A 15,737-nucleotide genomic window follows, 5' to 3' on the forward strand; every position below is an offset into this window, starting at 1 on the left:
AGAGTTCGATATTAGTTGTTGCTTGCTAGTTTTCTAATATCGCTTCATTTGTATTTCTTTCTTTTTTTTTTCTTCTTTTGCCTACCTAGTTTAGCGGCTATGCTCACCGAGCAGCGCTACACGCGCGATCACTCTACGTACGTATATAGGCGGTGTCTTCTCCACCATTTACGCAGTCTGCTCAAATGTATATGAGTAGCTATATCGTGCTAGCGCTTGGTACGTACCATATTAGAGCGAACGACGCAAATGCGTACGTTACCTAACTGAATGTTTGAGTTGTTCAACGTGATAAACTGATAGAGTATTTTCAACTAATGGATTTATGTTTACTGGTTTCTTCGCGCAGATACCAAATTGATGTTCGTTTAGGTAGATCAAAATTATTGGTAGTATGTGGGTTAATACTAAACATAAATCTTAGTGAAAACATTTTTAAATATTCTGTCTGGCTGATTCGTTAAACATAAACGCAAACGTTTTGCAATGATCGAACTGAGAAATTCGAAGTGGGAAGCAACGAAACAGCGTTGTCGCCAAGTCCTTCTGAGCTCTTTCTACTTCCTATTGAACTATAAAACTAAGCACATCACCTTTCGCCATATTTTTTTTTGTTCAGACTTCTTAACATTTCCGTGTACTATGTCGCCGTTAAGATGTCTTGCGATGCGCAAACTTGATTATTCTCGCAGTAGATGGCAATGGATAATTTTGTTCTGGAAATATCAGACTGATAATTAGACAGTTTCCTTGAATGAACCGACCATGTAAACTGATAGTTGAAGAGTCAACTCACGAGCAACTCTGGTTGGCTATATCCCACAGCCAATTGCGAAATTGTGCACCGGATACAATGCTTATTATTATGCTGGCGAGCGGAATTTACTGTCCGAAATGCGCGGCTGGGAGCGCGAGACCGGAGCAGCGTCGCATAAACAACTCGTCCTTCTCATTTCCCAAGTGTTTCCGCTTCCTCTTCTTTAGCAAACATATCGCCACAATATGTTACCTAAGCGAATGGATCCACACAGAACCAATGGATCGCATAAACGTGAAGACTTGCATTCATGAACAGTGGCCGAACAATGAGGGCCGCAGTCCGTAGCCAACGTTCTCTCAAGGGGATTTGTCCATGTCAGGGATGAGTGTTCCAGCTCCTTCCAACTGTTCCAACTTCTTCGACCACTGCTAAAAAAAGAAAGAAAGGAAGCACGACGTATCGCGTCCGCCGACGGTAGAAGGCATAGTATAACAGTGTAGATCAATTTTGCATGTGGCAAATTTGCGCTCTTGATAAAGGAGAAAGCGAGAACAGAAACTCCAGGCACGTCTTGGCTGCCACCTTAATACCACAGGACATACCACCACTGTACGCTACAGTATTAACCCCCACTTTTTTCTATATCACTGTTACACACTACAGTTACACGTCTCAACTATGATCGAGTGGGTGTAGATTCAATGACTTCATGCCTAGACCTATACCGACGCTACAAGAGCACGCGCAACCTAATGCCATTTCAGAGTTTGTCAAGCAGCGCGAGCAAGCAAGCAAACTTAAACTACACCATATTTCGACAGTTGCGTGGTCACAATCATGTTTCTACAGAAATTGTATCATAACTAACATCTAGGACGATCTCGCACCATGCAATTACACGACGATTACCACTGACGAGGCACCAAAGCTCCGCAAGCTCGTTCAACCGATTCCAGCGATTGAGGTGACTGTACCTATAAGAGACGCGGCGTGATCTATACGAACGCAGCACTTAATTCTTGGTAAAAGAGGAGAAATAGCTTTCTTAATACGACAAATCCTGAGATCGAAAGTACCCTTAATTATGCAGACGAATTCATTAGATTTGATTTTTTTATGTTGTGTTTAGTGCAATCGATATGATAAACCATCGTATTATAGCATTGCTTTTTCTTCATTCCATTTTCATTCCGGAGTAAAATTTTGTTTGATCCATGTGATTCATCAGTATTTTTGTAAGCTAACTTATTACTTTGTAGAATATACCTTTTCCGTATGCAAAGCGGCTCATTAAGGAGCTTATCATGGTACAATTAGTTTTTTTATCTCTCTCCGTTTTCTCTTTTCCCGCATTACCAGAGTAAAAATTCGATAAGTAAATATTTTATAGTACTATTCGCAATCTGCTTAGTCCCTATTATGGTCCTTACTGTTCTCACAAACTTTGCAAATGTATACTGTTTTCGTCCTTGTATTTATGGTGCCACTCCTGCCATGGCCGCCAAAAGGTGGCCGGCAGTGTCTGACAAATAAATTTGAGTTGACGGCTATACACAAAGCGTTAGAAGCCCCCATCAGTCGCCTAACGTCAACAAAGCCATCACTATTCTGACAGCTTCAATGTACTTAGGTAGCGTAAACAAGTGACAAAAACTCTGAACATTTGTGAGCAGATTCGCAGGCTTAACGAGTCTTCACGTGTTAACATAGCTGTCCAGTGGTCATGGCCTAAAAATGGTGACATGCTCATGACCTAAAGGTTGATCTTGCACATCGCAGTCTTCGCCACCTATAACGCCTCTTGTTTCACTTTCCTGTCACCCTTGCCCCGCCCTCATTTGTCCTCGACCGGGAGACGCCTGTCCACATCCCTCCGCGTGCTTGCTCCCTTCCCCACAATCGCTCTCAGGTGGACGGAGTCTCTTTCCGGAAACTTCATTCTGGGGTTGCTTTTAAACCAGCCACCACTTAACCCTGGAGTCAACCACATGAGCACAATATCCGCTGACCGATAGCGGATGCCCGTAATCTAGCTTGGGCTTATCCTGGAACAAGTACGGTAGCCGAAAACGCACTTAGGGTCTGAATTAAGCAATGATAAAGGTGGCGACTATTAGCGATGGCTCATGAACAATACATTTGATAAGTCCCTGGTGAAGTTACTGTGTAAAACTGGCTGCCGCGGTTAGATATAATTACTGCATTATGTTTCCTGGCAACCCAATCAAATAAAAAAAGAAGGGACTCCATGACTTGGCTTCAAGCACAAGATTAAGTTTTTTGCGTATATCCTGTCCTTAAGGTTCTGCGCACGTTGTTGTAAGCGGCGATAATAAGCCCGAAAAAGCATTAATTGATACAGTTTTTTTTTTTGCCCGTCTCTCTATGTCTGCTGCAGGTCCTGCACAGAGCCGCCGGCCGCATGTCGACGTGCCCACGTCGCCCCCCCAAGACTCCAGGAACATCGCTTCGAGGGTGGCGTCGCGCCGCGTTCGTTCGGCCGAGGCGTCGCTCGTGTCGGCGCCCGAGATCTTGAACCCCAAGCTGTTCCCGGACATTGAGCAGCCGGCGTTCGACAACAGCACGCCGCGCAACGTCACCACGCAACAGATGCAGACCGTGTACCTGCACTGCATAGTCAACAATCTCGGTGAAAGGACGGTGAGTGGCATACTCATGAAAACCAGTCAGGGAATTTTAACTCTTTTTTCATTGGGAAGCTCCTCGTAGGGTCTGTACTATTTCACAGGTCCACGCGGTAACTGTGCCGAGGTTTTCGAGTTTGCGAATTATTGCGCACGCTTCAGGACATGGATAAATCAACAGGTGCTGCAAGATTACAACGATTTTACGACATGATGCCTGTTACCTTATTGGTCACACATAAAGCACGCGCTCGAACGGCGGCCAAGGTACAGAAAACTCACAGAATTTGGGCCTCGCCAGAGGTCCATCACACGAGAGTGTACGGGCTCCCACAGGTAAATTCTGGGTTTTACGGATTGCCGCGTTCTATGAGACAGGTAACAAGCAAGTATGCTGAGGCGTATGGCAAGCTCTAGGCTGACAAATACTTCTATATTCACTGATCATAAGATGACCAAGAAGTCATATTTCAGCTAAATCCTCGAAGAGAGAGTACGCAATGGCGGGATTGCGAAGCGCAGTGTCGCAACGAGCCTGATTACGCAACCGAGGCGGGCGAGAAACCTCCTACTTGTCCACTGAAAAAAGCTTCGGGCCGAAGCTCACGGCAAAGCATGTACCGCGTTGCTGACACGTGCGTTCATAACAAGGGAAAACATTGCACGAACAGTAGTTTTGCAACGGATCTTATCGGACTTTCTCACTCGAAATCCTCCTCAAACGGCGTTCACAGTCTACTTTTCCCCCTATTACACATGAAGACTTTTACTCAGAACCAACGAAAATGCAGTCGCACTAGTATGCTCTACGCTTATGCGTCTGGGAATATTTTTAAAATTTTATTTTAAATGTAGAAAAATTGGAAAAAATGCGCCAATTCACGGCCGACTGGCTCGCAAAGTTATATAGATATTTCCAAGAACAGACTGCCCGCAGTACAGTCCACAGAGGGCATGCCTTCGCCACGAACTTGACCAACTGGACGACCAACCGCTATGCGAAAAAAGCATTCTACAACATCGAAAGGACCTACCGTCACAGAAGAAGGCCGTGCAAGCGCTATAGCGCTTTTTGCGATCTACCCGCCTGTGTGAACGAGTTTAACTGGAACGCCTTTTGTGTGCGTGTTTCTTTTTTTTTTTTTCTTTTTTAGCGTTTTCCTCTCTGTCATCTTTCTAGTCCCTATCCCCCATCCCCAGTGTAGGGTAGCAAGCCGTATACTGATATCTGGTTAACCTCCCTGCCTTTCCTCTTCATTCTCTCTCTCACCAAGAGCTGCTTGTGGGTGACTGTACCCTGCGTTATTGCATGTGCGTGCTTAGTGCAGATGACGAGCGCCAAATCACGTTTTCTGGCCCGTGCACATGATTTCCCGAAGTGAGGAATATAATTGACATAAGAGGGGAAATAATGAAACATTAAAACAACAGCAACAACGGAACAATGGCGACAAAGAGCCTTTTCCTAGGATAGGATAGGATAGGATAGGATAGGATAGGAAAAACTTTTTTTTTAAAATGCCGGCAACCGAGGGCCTTTTCCTAACCTTTGTGCATTTACAGGCAGTGTGTCTAAGCTTTTGCTTAAGCCATACGTCACAAACAAAACGTGGGCAAATTATAATCACCGATTCCTCGAATGCGATGTCTTAAGTCTAAGTTTTCGTCAGCTACGGAACAAAAAAGAATATTGATAAATGAAAAAAGACTGGCAATTAGCCATCACCAAGAGACAGGTGTGTGCTTTTTTCATTTTGCGGTTTTTCATAACCTTGTATAACTGCACTGCGCATTTTTATACTTGCGTTAATAATTTCACAAGTAAAGGTGAGAAGTGGATTATATATATGCATATATATATATATATATATATATATATATATATATATATATATATATATATATATATATATATATATAGTGTCACTATTACACCACTCGCGCAACAAGTGACTCTTTAAGTGTTCCCTTTGCAGGGACATGCTAGCTGGAGGAATATTCACTGTCTTCATGTTCTTTCCATCTCAAAACACAAGGGAGTCTAGATATATTTGTTTCTTTTATGAGTGAAACATGCTGCGATCAGATCCGACGTAGCTCATTTGATATCCCAAACATTAGACTCATTTGTTAGTCTTGTGACTTCTTTTTGTGCATAATAGCGTCATTGCGCAGCGGTTCTAACAGATGGCTAACAAGCGGAAACTAGATACGTGATTTGTCGTGTAAAATCAGTCTACATTATTCGCTCGTCCCAAGCACCAAGTGTTCAACATCTCAAACATACGATCTCCATAGTGTCCTGATTGCTTCTCGCTTGAGTGAGGCTAATTCTACCCTTTCTGTATATTTTTTCTTTCTTTGTGTGTAGGGGGGGGGGGGGGTGCTAACGAATTTCGTAATGCCACGTTGTTGAAATTACAAACTACTCAATACTTGAAGCGTGAGGTAACAATTTACCTCTTTATTGGGTGAGCGTTAGCCCGGAATATTAGGCAAGCAATACTCAAATCATGATAGCAGCGAGCACATTCATCGGACGCACATTCTCGCACACTCCATAAGGTACAACACTGCTCGCGTCGCCGTGCTCAATCTCATTGGACAAAACTCTTACGCTACAATATCGGCAACATTACAGCAACTTTGGAGATAGGTAGACGTGACATGCGTCGAACGATAACAGCGTAACAGAGATAACCGGGTGAAAAACGATGACCAGCCAAAAGGGAAAGAAAGAAAGGCAGGCGTGGCAGTAGCAACAATGCTTGGAACAACAAGAATGCCTTAGTAACAAGCAAGGGGAACGTCTCATGCTCGGCGTGACATCAACAATGAGAGGTCTTGCTTGGCAGGGTATATAGGCAACGAAGAGACATTGTTCGAAGGATTTGATTTCTACCATGTTATATTGTAAACAGGTTTCTGACATACGGCTTGACATACCTGCACTACCAGGCTTTTCGAGGAACCTCCTCGTTACAACATCGTAAGAGAGAGAAGCGAACGTGTATGCTTCAGCGAAACATCCCAGAGATATTCGAAATGTTTACAATGTTTGCACGTGGTCCTTGAGCTTCCCCGTTCGCCGGTGGTTTCAGAGAATATGAACGGCACAATGAAAACTTATTTTGTTCATCTGTGTAGAGTCCTTGCAATCGCGCTTCATTTATTTGAACTAAGTCATACAACTACGTCTTTGATAGCGTTCGTAAATCAGTTTCAGCGAATTCGTCACAGACCCATATACAGACGTCTTATACACGCTAAAATGCCCGATTAAAGGAACGTGTTCAAGTAGATTGGCACCACGGGGGATGCCGTAGTCATAAGCGATGTGTGAGCGTATTTATTTATTTATTTATTTATTTATTTATTTATTTATTTGTTTATTTATTTTACAAACAAGCACCCGCACACAGGCACACCATGTTGGATGCTCTGTCAACCCTTCCTCTTCAGTGGCACAATGAGGGTCTGCTGCAAATACAGCGCACAAGCACGGAATGCGTCCCGTCGCAGTTGTGCTGCAATCTACGAACGGGCCCTCAAAGACGTAGCTACCATTGCCACCCGCACGCACGGCGCTGTGTGGTCTAAAGGCAGCACACCCCATCAAGAATGAGGCGAAAGCGCTTTGTCGGAACGACTATAGAGGCGCAAGCAGATATGCATAAATTTCACAACTCTGTTCCTCCACAAATCGCTTAATCGAAGAGACAAGCACGTGATAGATTTATTTGCGAAAGTCTTTTGGACGCGGTGCTGCTGCGCCTATTTCGTGCCGTGCCATGCCAGCGCTGTAATAGTGGATGAGTGTCGTTCATTGTGGTTGCAACGTATACAGGCTGCCGCACGAAACACAATTTAACAGGGCTAAAAAAAACTCAGTGTCTTTACAGTCTGTGAAGAAGGATGACCAGCGAAGCGGCGTATGTGCGCCTCTTGATGGCGAAGTGCACCTCCGCCGCGGTTCAGCCCGATATTGCGCAATCTTCGGGATTTTTTTCTACACGCGGACGCGATAGTGGGAAAGCCCTTAACAGCTCCGCTGTAAAAATGCACATAACGCGGAGGTTCGCACTTGAGGTGACAACGCGTCGAAAATGCACCGGCAGAACGCCATGCGCGAATTCCACTGTCATGCTCTGGAAAGATTGCACAACGCGTTCGCGTGTTTTTCATGAGTAGCGAAAGTAAGAAGACGGTAAAGCTGCTTTCCCGCGCTGTCTCATATCGTGCACGCTTTAAATATACATTCCTCTTGTCCCGCACCCTCCCTTTACAGCAAAGCCAAATATCATATATGTTGTCTGTGACGCCCCGCCTCCATAGATACTTCTCGCCTGTAAATCACCGTATATACGTTTAAGATTAGCATCGTTCATTAGCGTAAACCTCGCACATAAAATGCAACGTGCTATACACACATGCATGGTCGCGTTGTTCCATCACACTTGCGAAAATAAGAATGTATGCAATAAGTAAAGTCTTTGTTATCGACGCAACGACAGCAGTAGCCAGCCATTGGAGCAAGCTAAAAAAAGAAAGATGAAAGAAAACATACATTAGCAATCGTCACTCTCGTGAACACACATTCTGGCGTCCAGCCTTATTTAATGAAATTTGCTACATTTATTCTAACCTTTAACGTTTTCTTCTTTCCTTTTTTTTTTTTTTTTTTACAGATGAGTGAACTTCCTTGCTCCACGCTTCGTTCACTGAGGCTGACGCGTTAATCAGATATATCACGTCTATGGTTGGTCTGCTCTTAACGACGAGAACGGGGAAGTGGGGGTGGGGAGGGGGGTCTCTATGTCTACCGCCGTTATTACGCACTTTTCTGAGGCGCTCGACGCTGAGTTAGCAAGCGCACAAAAAGTTTCTGAAAATATAACGATCCGGGCAGGCGCCTGTTTACGCCAGGATAGCGAATTTCCTTCGCCGCTTCTGATATATATATATATATATATATATATATATATATATAGAGAGAGAGAGAGAGAGAGAGAGAGACGAGAGAAAACAGTTGGCGTCGTTTACATGTAAGCAAGGCCCCTTGTTTTCCGCGCGTGCACCTCAATACCGCTCGTCTTCATAAATTATTTTAAGCCCTCTTTTCCCGAAAGAGCTTCCCTTTTCAACGCCATTTCTCGCCACGCTTACATTCTTCCGTCGCACGGCAGCCATATTTCTGGCTTCGTGCTCTCCAAGGGCGTCGTCCGCGAGCCTACCCACTGGTGGCGTTAGCCTAAAGTTTGTATTTTCTTCTGAGCGGCAATGCTCAGATCTGCTCCTCTTGTCGTTTTAGCCGGTATACATCCAGCGCTCAGCCAAAATGGCTGTGAAGCGACGGGGGAAAGCGTGCACACACACGTTTTAATGGACCATTCTTGTGCCAGCGCCCATCTTTCCCCCTTTCTTCGGGACTTCTGCAGTGAAGGAACTCACTTCTATCGCACGAGACAGACAACAAAGAAACTTCAGCGTGAAGGGAACGAGAAGAGATATATAAGATGACTCTGATCGCAGAAAAGAAGTCCGCGAAATAACGCTGGAAGAGTCATTATGCTCGCGTTTACTGCACTCGCTTTATACTACACAGCGTGCCCTGCTGTGCCACCGACCTATAGACGGCGCGCTGCTCGACACTCTTCCCACCCGGTGCTTCTCGCCGGAGGAGGGAAAGACGACACAGGGGACGTAGATATAGCCTCCACGCGTCTTGCGATTCGCCCTGCTCACGTTCTACCACTCGCAGTCTCTCTATTTTCTTTACCTTTCGTTCGGCTGTTGTGTAGCGCCGAACCGAGCGCCGTGTCACGTGCAGATGACCGAACCGGCCACTCGGAAAATGGAGGAGCCGTTGCCGAAAGCAGGCCCGATGGTTTGTTCTGGCGATGCGCAAGCTGCGACGCTCTGGCTTTCCTCTAGACTGCGCCTTTCCAGAGTCAGTGCAGTGGACATGAAGCTATAAACGACTGTAGGGGACGAAGTCACAGGCTATGTTTGCGCCTATAATACTAAGTGCCTGGTGGATGAAAGCCCTCGTCATCATCTTAAAGCTAACTATGATTTTCGCTCTATGCGGCAGCAGGGTGACGTAAGGTCGAAAGAAGGTAGAACACACGGCTACTACGACAACCGCACAAACAAGTGCTTCCGGCCAATTCACCGTCTGAAGTCCATTTCACGATGTTCTAACATTGCGCTGAAACCACGGCGAGAAAGTGCGCTTGGCAGAAACGACAACGTGGAAGACAATTCAGCTAAGACAACTTGGATGAAAGTTGCCAGGCATGAGCGGCCCGTCCTTGCCCAAGCTTCCATGCCGATCCAAAGGCCACGCCAAAAAAAAAAAAAAAAGGCCACACCAAGAACGTGTAGGAAATGCGTTCTTCGCGTCATCATGCTCTTGCATGAACTGATGCCCCACTTTTTGTTAATTGTCTGGACGGCTGGACGCAAACGCTAACCGACCGTTAGAGCGGCCTTCCAGAGTTGTCGCGCGGTTGAGTGATTCGAGTGGCTCCCACGAAACAGAACGGATTTGGCCAGGCCTAGTAGTCTGTCACCCCACTCGTTCACGTCGGCTTTTGCTCCACTGGGAGGCTTGTCTCCCTCGGCTTTGCCCCCTTTTCTAGTCGGCTATTACACTCGCTTGCACATATACCAACACGATTGTGAGCGCCGTGTTGTGTTAAATATCTAGCTCAAGATTGCGACAACAGCGCTTTTGCTTGTCCGCCTAGTCTTGAGCTTCGCTTGCGTTTTTACCATTGGGCTACAAATGTGTTGCGCAAAGACCGCCTCGCTTCCCGTGATATTGATATGTTCATACCCGGTTCACTTCTTTTAGGTCTTTTATACCCGTTGCTGTACTCTAATTAGTACTGTTGCAACTGTAATGAGTCCTGATATGTTTCAGATATCGTCACCACGATTCAAAAACGTTTTATTGTCCCCCTAAGAATGACCGCCATTCGATAGCAGACCATTCCGGAGCAACAAGCCGCTAGTCCGGTCTCTTTTCAATGCGCTTCAATCAGTTAGATCGTTTTAGGTGCGCAATGAATGGAAACTTATTGTTTGTACACTATGGCGTTGCCTTTAATATAACCGCAAATATAAATTGAGTAAAAAAAGTGAATCATAAATAGGAACTGTAATCATGAATTGATGATAAGTGACTGCGAGCACCATCATTGGTATTACTAACGCTGCAATTGGCGTGACGTGTCATGATTCATCACGTGGGCAAAGCTGCCGCGTTGGCCGTACAGGAACAGCAGGAGCTGATTCAGAACGAGTCTTTGGCGAAGCCACGTGAGCTATAGCTGCGATGTGGTTCACATCGCAGCTAGCGCAAATTATGAGACATCGAAGGATTCAAAAACAGATAATATTGTCCCAATTAAACATGAAGAAGGGGGGTTAACCGAGGGGTCCGATTTTTATTAGTCATATCATGAGAAGCCAACAAACACTGACACTAAAGAAAACACAGGGGGAATTGCTTGCGTTTAATAAATGAAATAAAGAAACGGTAGATTAATGGAAATGAAAGTGGATGAAAAAACAACTTGCCGCAGCTGGGGAACGATCCCACAGCCTTCGCATTTCGCAAAGGTTATGGATCGTTCAAATGTTCAATGACATGTTTCAAATTAAACATGTCACTGCTGTCGACGAAGTCTGTATACGCGTAGCGAAAGTATCTCCGAACGGTTCCAAAAGCATTCGCGCTACGTTAACTTTCCACTGCCAAAACGCCCACATTCTTCGAGCTAAAACCCGCAGCACAATTCGCGAAACGCGCGTTTTGTGCACATATGTGCACACGCTCGCTGGGAAATCGAGATACGACGCGCCGACGAACACGCACGCACGCAATCGCTGGCCGCAAATGCGCGTGAATGCTGCGTTGAGACATGATTAGCCTCGGTTGTGCAGACCTGAGTATACAATATTAACATGCGTCACACTGTGCGTTCGCAGCGATCGTTTATAATATTTCACTCAAGAAGCTGCCTCGGCGGACCGCATTATATGGGCTGCTTAGTTGGCGTGCACTGTATTTTATGAATAGCGAATGTCTGTAAAGTGTGCCGTGCTTTCTGTCTGGCCAGCATCATTATTATGACGGTGATCAGCTTCCCTCGTTCCGAGGTTGCTTCAAAAATTCCCGCAACAGGCGCCCGCATGGGACTGCAAATGAGCACCGAAAGTGAAATTACGGGAAGCGTAGGAAATAAGGAGGAAATTATTCCTCATATACCACGATGATTGTTGTGTTCATATAGGACAGGCCGCCATTGGAATATGAACCTGGCAACGTTTAACGCTAGAACGTTATCTAGTGAGGCGAGTCTAGCAGTGCTATTGGAGGAATTAGAGGGCAGTAAATGGGATATAATAGGGCTCAGTGAAGTTAGGAGGCCAAAAGAAGCATATACAGTGCTAATAAGCGAGCACGTCCTGTGTGTGCTACCGGGGCTTAGCAGAGAGACGAGAACTAGGAGTCGGATTCCTGATTAATAAGAACATAGCTGGTAACATACAGGAATTCTATAGCATTAACGAAAGGGTGGCATGTCTTGTTGTGAAACTTAATAAGAGGTACAAAATGAAGGTTGTACAGGTCTACGCCCCTACATCTAGTCATGATGACCAGGAAGTCGAAAGCTTCTATGAAGACGTGGAATCGGCGATGGGTAAAGTCAAAACAAAATACAGTATACTGATGGGCGATTTCATTGCTAGGGTAGGCAAGAAGCCGGCCGGAGACAAGTCAGTGGGGGAATATGGCGTAGGCTCTAGGAATAGCAGAGGAGAGTTATTAGTAGAGTTTGCAGAACAGAATAATGTGCGGATAATGAATACCTTTTCCCGCAAGCGGGTTGGCCGAAAGTGGACGTGGAGGAGCCCGAATGGTGAGACTAGAAATGAAATCAACTTCATACTCTGCGCGAACCCTGGCATCATACAAGATGTAGACGTGCTCGGCAAGGTGCGCTGCAGTGACCATAGGATGGTAAGAACTCGAATTAGCCTTGACTTGAGGAGGGAACGGAAGAAACTGGTACATAAGAAGCCAATCAATGAGTTAGCGGTAAGAGGGAAACTAGAGCAATTCCGGATCAAGCTACAGAACAGGTATTCGGCTTTAACCCAGGAAAAGGACCATAGTGTTGAAGCAATGAACGACAACCTTATGGGGATCATTAAGGAGTGCGCAATAGAAGTCAGTGGTAACGCCGTTAAACAGGAAACCAGTAAGCTATCGCAGGAGACGAAAGATCTGATCAAGAAACGCCAATGTATGAAAGCCTCTAACCCTACAGCTAGAATAGAACTGGCAGAACTTTCTAAGTTAATCAACAAGCGTAAGACAGCGGACATAAGGAACTATAATATGGATAGAATTGAACAGGCTCTCAGGAACGGAGGAAGCCTAAAAGCAGTGAAGAAGAAACTAGGAATAGGCAAGAATCAGATGTGTGCGTTAAGAGACAAAGCCGGCAATATCGTTACTAATATGGATGAGATAGTTCAAGTGGCTGAAGAGTTTTATAGAGATTTGTACAGTACCAGTAATACCCACTACGATAAGGTGAGAGAGAATAGGCTAGAGGAACTTGAAATCCCACAAGTAACACCGGAAGAGGTAAAGAACGCTTTGGCAGCTATGCAAAGGGGGAAGGCAGCTGGGGAGGATCAGGTAACAGCAGATTTGTTGAAGGATGGTGGGAACACTGTCCTAGAAAGATTGGCCACCCTATATACACAATGCCTCATGACCTCGAACGTACCGGAATCTTGGAAGAACGCTAACATAATCCTAATCCATAAGAAAGGGGACGCCAAAGACTTGAAAAATTACAGACCGATCAGCTTACTTTCCGTTGCCTACAAAGTATTTACTAAGGTAATCGCAAATAGAATCAGGAATACCTTAGATTTCTGTCAACCAAAGGACCAGGCAGGATTCCGTAAAGGCTACTCAACAATAGACCATATTCACACTATCAATCAGGTGATAGAGAAATGTGCGGAATATAACCAACCCTTATATATAGCCTTCATTGATTACGAAAAAGCATTTGATTCAGTCGAAACCTCAGCAGTCATGAAGGCACTACGGAATCTGGGTGTAGATGAGCCATATGTAAAGATACTGGAAGATATCTATAGCGGTTCCACAGCCACCGTAATCCTCCACAAAGAAAGCAACAAAATCCCAATAAAGAAAGGCGTCAGACAGGGAGATACGATATCTCCAATGCTATTCACAGCATGTTTACAGGAGGTATTCAGAGACCTGGAGTGGGAAGAATTGGGGATAAAAGTTGATGGAGAATACCTTAGCAACTTGCGATTCGCTGATGATATTGCCTTGCTTAGTAACTCAGGAGACCAATTGCAATGCATGCTCACTGACCTGGAGAGGCAAAGCAGAAGGGTGGGTCTGAAAATTAATCTACAGAAAACTAAAGTAATGTTTAACAGTCTCGGGAGAGAACAGCAGTTTACGATAGGTAGCGAGGCACTGGAAGTGGTAAGGGAATACATCTACTTAGGACAGGTAGTGACTGCGGATCCGGATCATGAGACTGAAATAACCAGAAGAATAAGAATGGGCTGGGGTGCGTTTGGCAGGCATTCTCAAATCATGAACAGCAGGTTGCCACTATCCCTCAAGAGGAAAGTGTATAACAGCTGTGTCTTACCAGTACTCACCTACGGGGCAGAAACCTGGAAGCTTACGAAAAGGGTTCTGCTGAAATTGAGGACGACGCAGCGAGCTATGGAAAGAAGAATGATAGGTGTAACGTTAAGGGATAAGAAAAGAGCAGATTGGGTGAGGGAACAAACGCGGGTAAATGACATCTTAGTTGAAATCAACAAAAAGAAATGGGCATGGGCCGGGCATGTAATGAGGAGGGAAGATAACCGATGGTCATTAAGGGTTACGGACTGGATTCCAAGGGAAGGGAAGCGTAGTAGGGGGCGGCAGAAAGTTAGGTGGGCGGATGACATTAAGACGTTTGCAGGGACAACATGGCCACAATTAGTACATGACCGGGGTAGTTGGAGAAGTATGGGAGAGGCCTTTGCCCTGCAGTGGGCGTAACTAGGCTGATGATGATGATGACCACGATGGCCCGACGCCCATAGAAGATCGCGCCGCACTCTTTCTTTTCTAACAATACAATACAATACAATACAATACAATACATCTTCTCCATAGTCATCATGTAAGGATGGTGCTTATCAGCAGTTTTGAGGGCAATAGTCAACACCGCAACTGCACGCATTGTTCCAACACTGGTTCATGTCGAAGTCAGAGGCGCCATATTGAAATCCCATTCAGAGCTTCTATGACGCAATGGGAAGTAAACGAAAAATGATCGGCCCGTACTAGTGGTGCACGTATAGTGTTTTATCTACATGCATTCCGGATACGGGTAAAGGCTGGTAGGCCCTATAACGTAAAACTATTCCAATCTGATTTTATTCCAATCTCCTGACGTCAAATTGCGTAACCGCCGACGCAAGCATCGGGCGGTGACCCGCAAGGTTGTCTGAACAGAAACGCTCTCCTCGTTTATAGGAGGCCATATTGTTTGTTTTAAAAACGAATAACATTGCCTACAGTGAGCGGCTTGTCTTATCTAACTGGCCGAAGGAGACGGATTCGATGGAGAGGGTTTCGATGAGGCCGAGCCAGTGCAATGAAAATTGATAGCCGCAAGAAGGGGGTGGTGCCGGCGTCAACGATTGGTCCGCTTTCCCTTACTTGGCTTCAGGTGGCTGGTCGAAAATCGCGGCGGCGTGCAACGGAAGCTTAAGAATGGCGCTAAAACGGATCCTCGGCAAAGAAGAGTTGGCAGAGCGAGGTCGTAAATGTGCTGAAAGGGCTTGAAAACGTTACACGGCCACGCAAGAAGGTTTATTGTGTACATAAATAAATCTATGCTCTCTGGCAGGTGTGAGTAGCCAGGGTCCGAGCGATCGGCGGCAGCTATTTTTTATTCCGTTCAGAACGGGGCAGCCTGCGACTATTCAGAAAAAAATTCAGTTTTTGTTTGGCATATTAATGCATCTTTAACGCGTACACGTCACTTTGACGCGGTGACTGACGCGGTTTTTGTGACGTCACGTGACAGACAGTTCAGGTGGGTGCAGTCCGAAAACTTTTGACCAATAGCCGAGGGTTAATGGCTAAAAGGCGTCGAATCATAAATAACTATTTTTTTTGTTCGGTCCAATGATGCATAATCAGTGTGTACGCGTCATATAGGATCGGGAGCTATTACGACGGTTTTCGT

At 45.4% G+C, this 15,737-nt stretch overlaps 1 protein-coding gene across 1 annotated transcript in view; it reads left to right on the plus strand.

Annotated features, from left to right (window-relative positions):
* LOC126542478 (zwei Ig domain protein zig-8-like) overlaps positions 1–15,737 on the plus strand; it is a 302,005-nt gene that overhangs the window by 122,784 nt on the left and 163,484 nt on the right. The window contains exon 2 of the mRNA XM_050189563.3: positions 3,159–3,421. Within this exon, the coding sequence (XP_050045520.1) occupies positions 3,159–3,421 (263 nt within the window). The remainder of the gene's footprint in view (positions 1–3,158; positions 3,422–15,737) is intronic.

Source organism: Dermacentor andersoni, chromosome 2, assembly GCF_023375885.2.
Source record: "Dermacentor andersoni chromosome 2, qqDerAnde1_hic_scaffold, whole genome shotgun sequence".
Classification (NCBI taxonomy): domain Eukaryota; kingdom Metazoa; phylum Arthropoda; class Arachnida; order Ixodida; family Ixodidae; genus Dermacentor; species Dermacentor andersoni.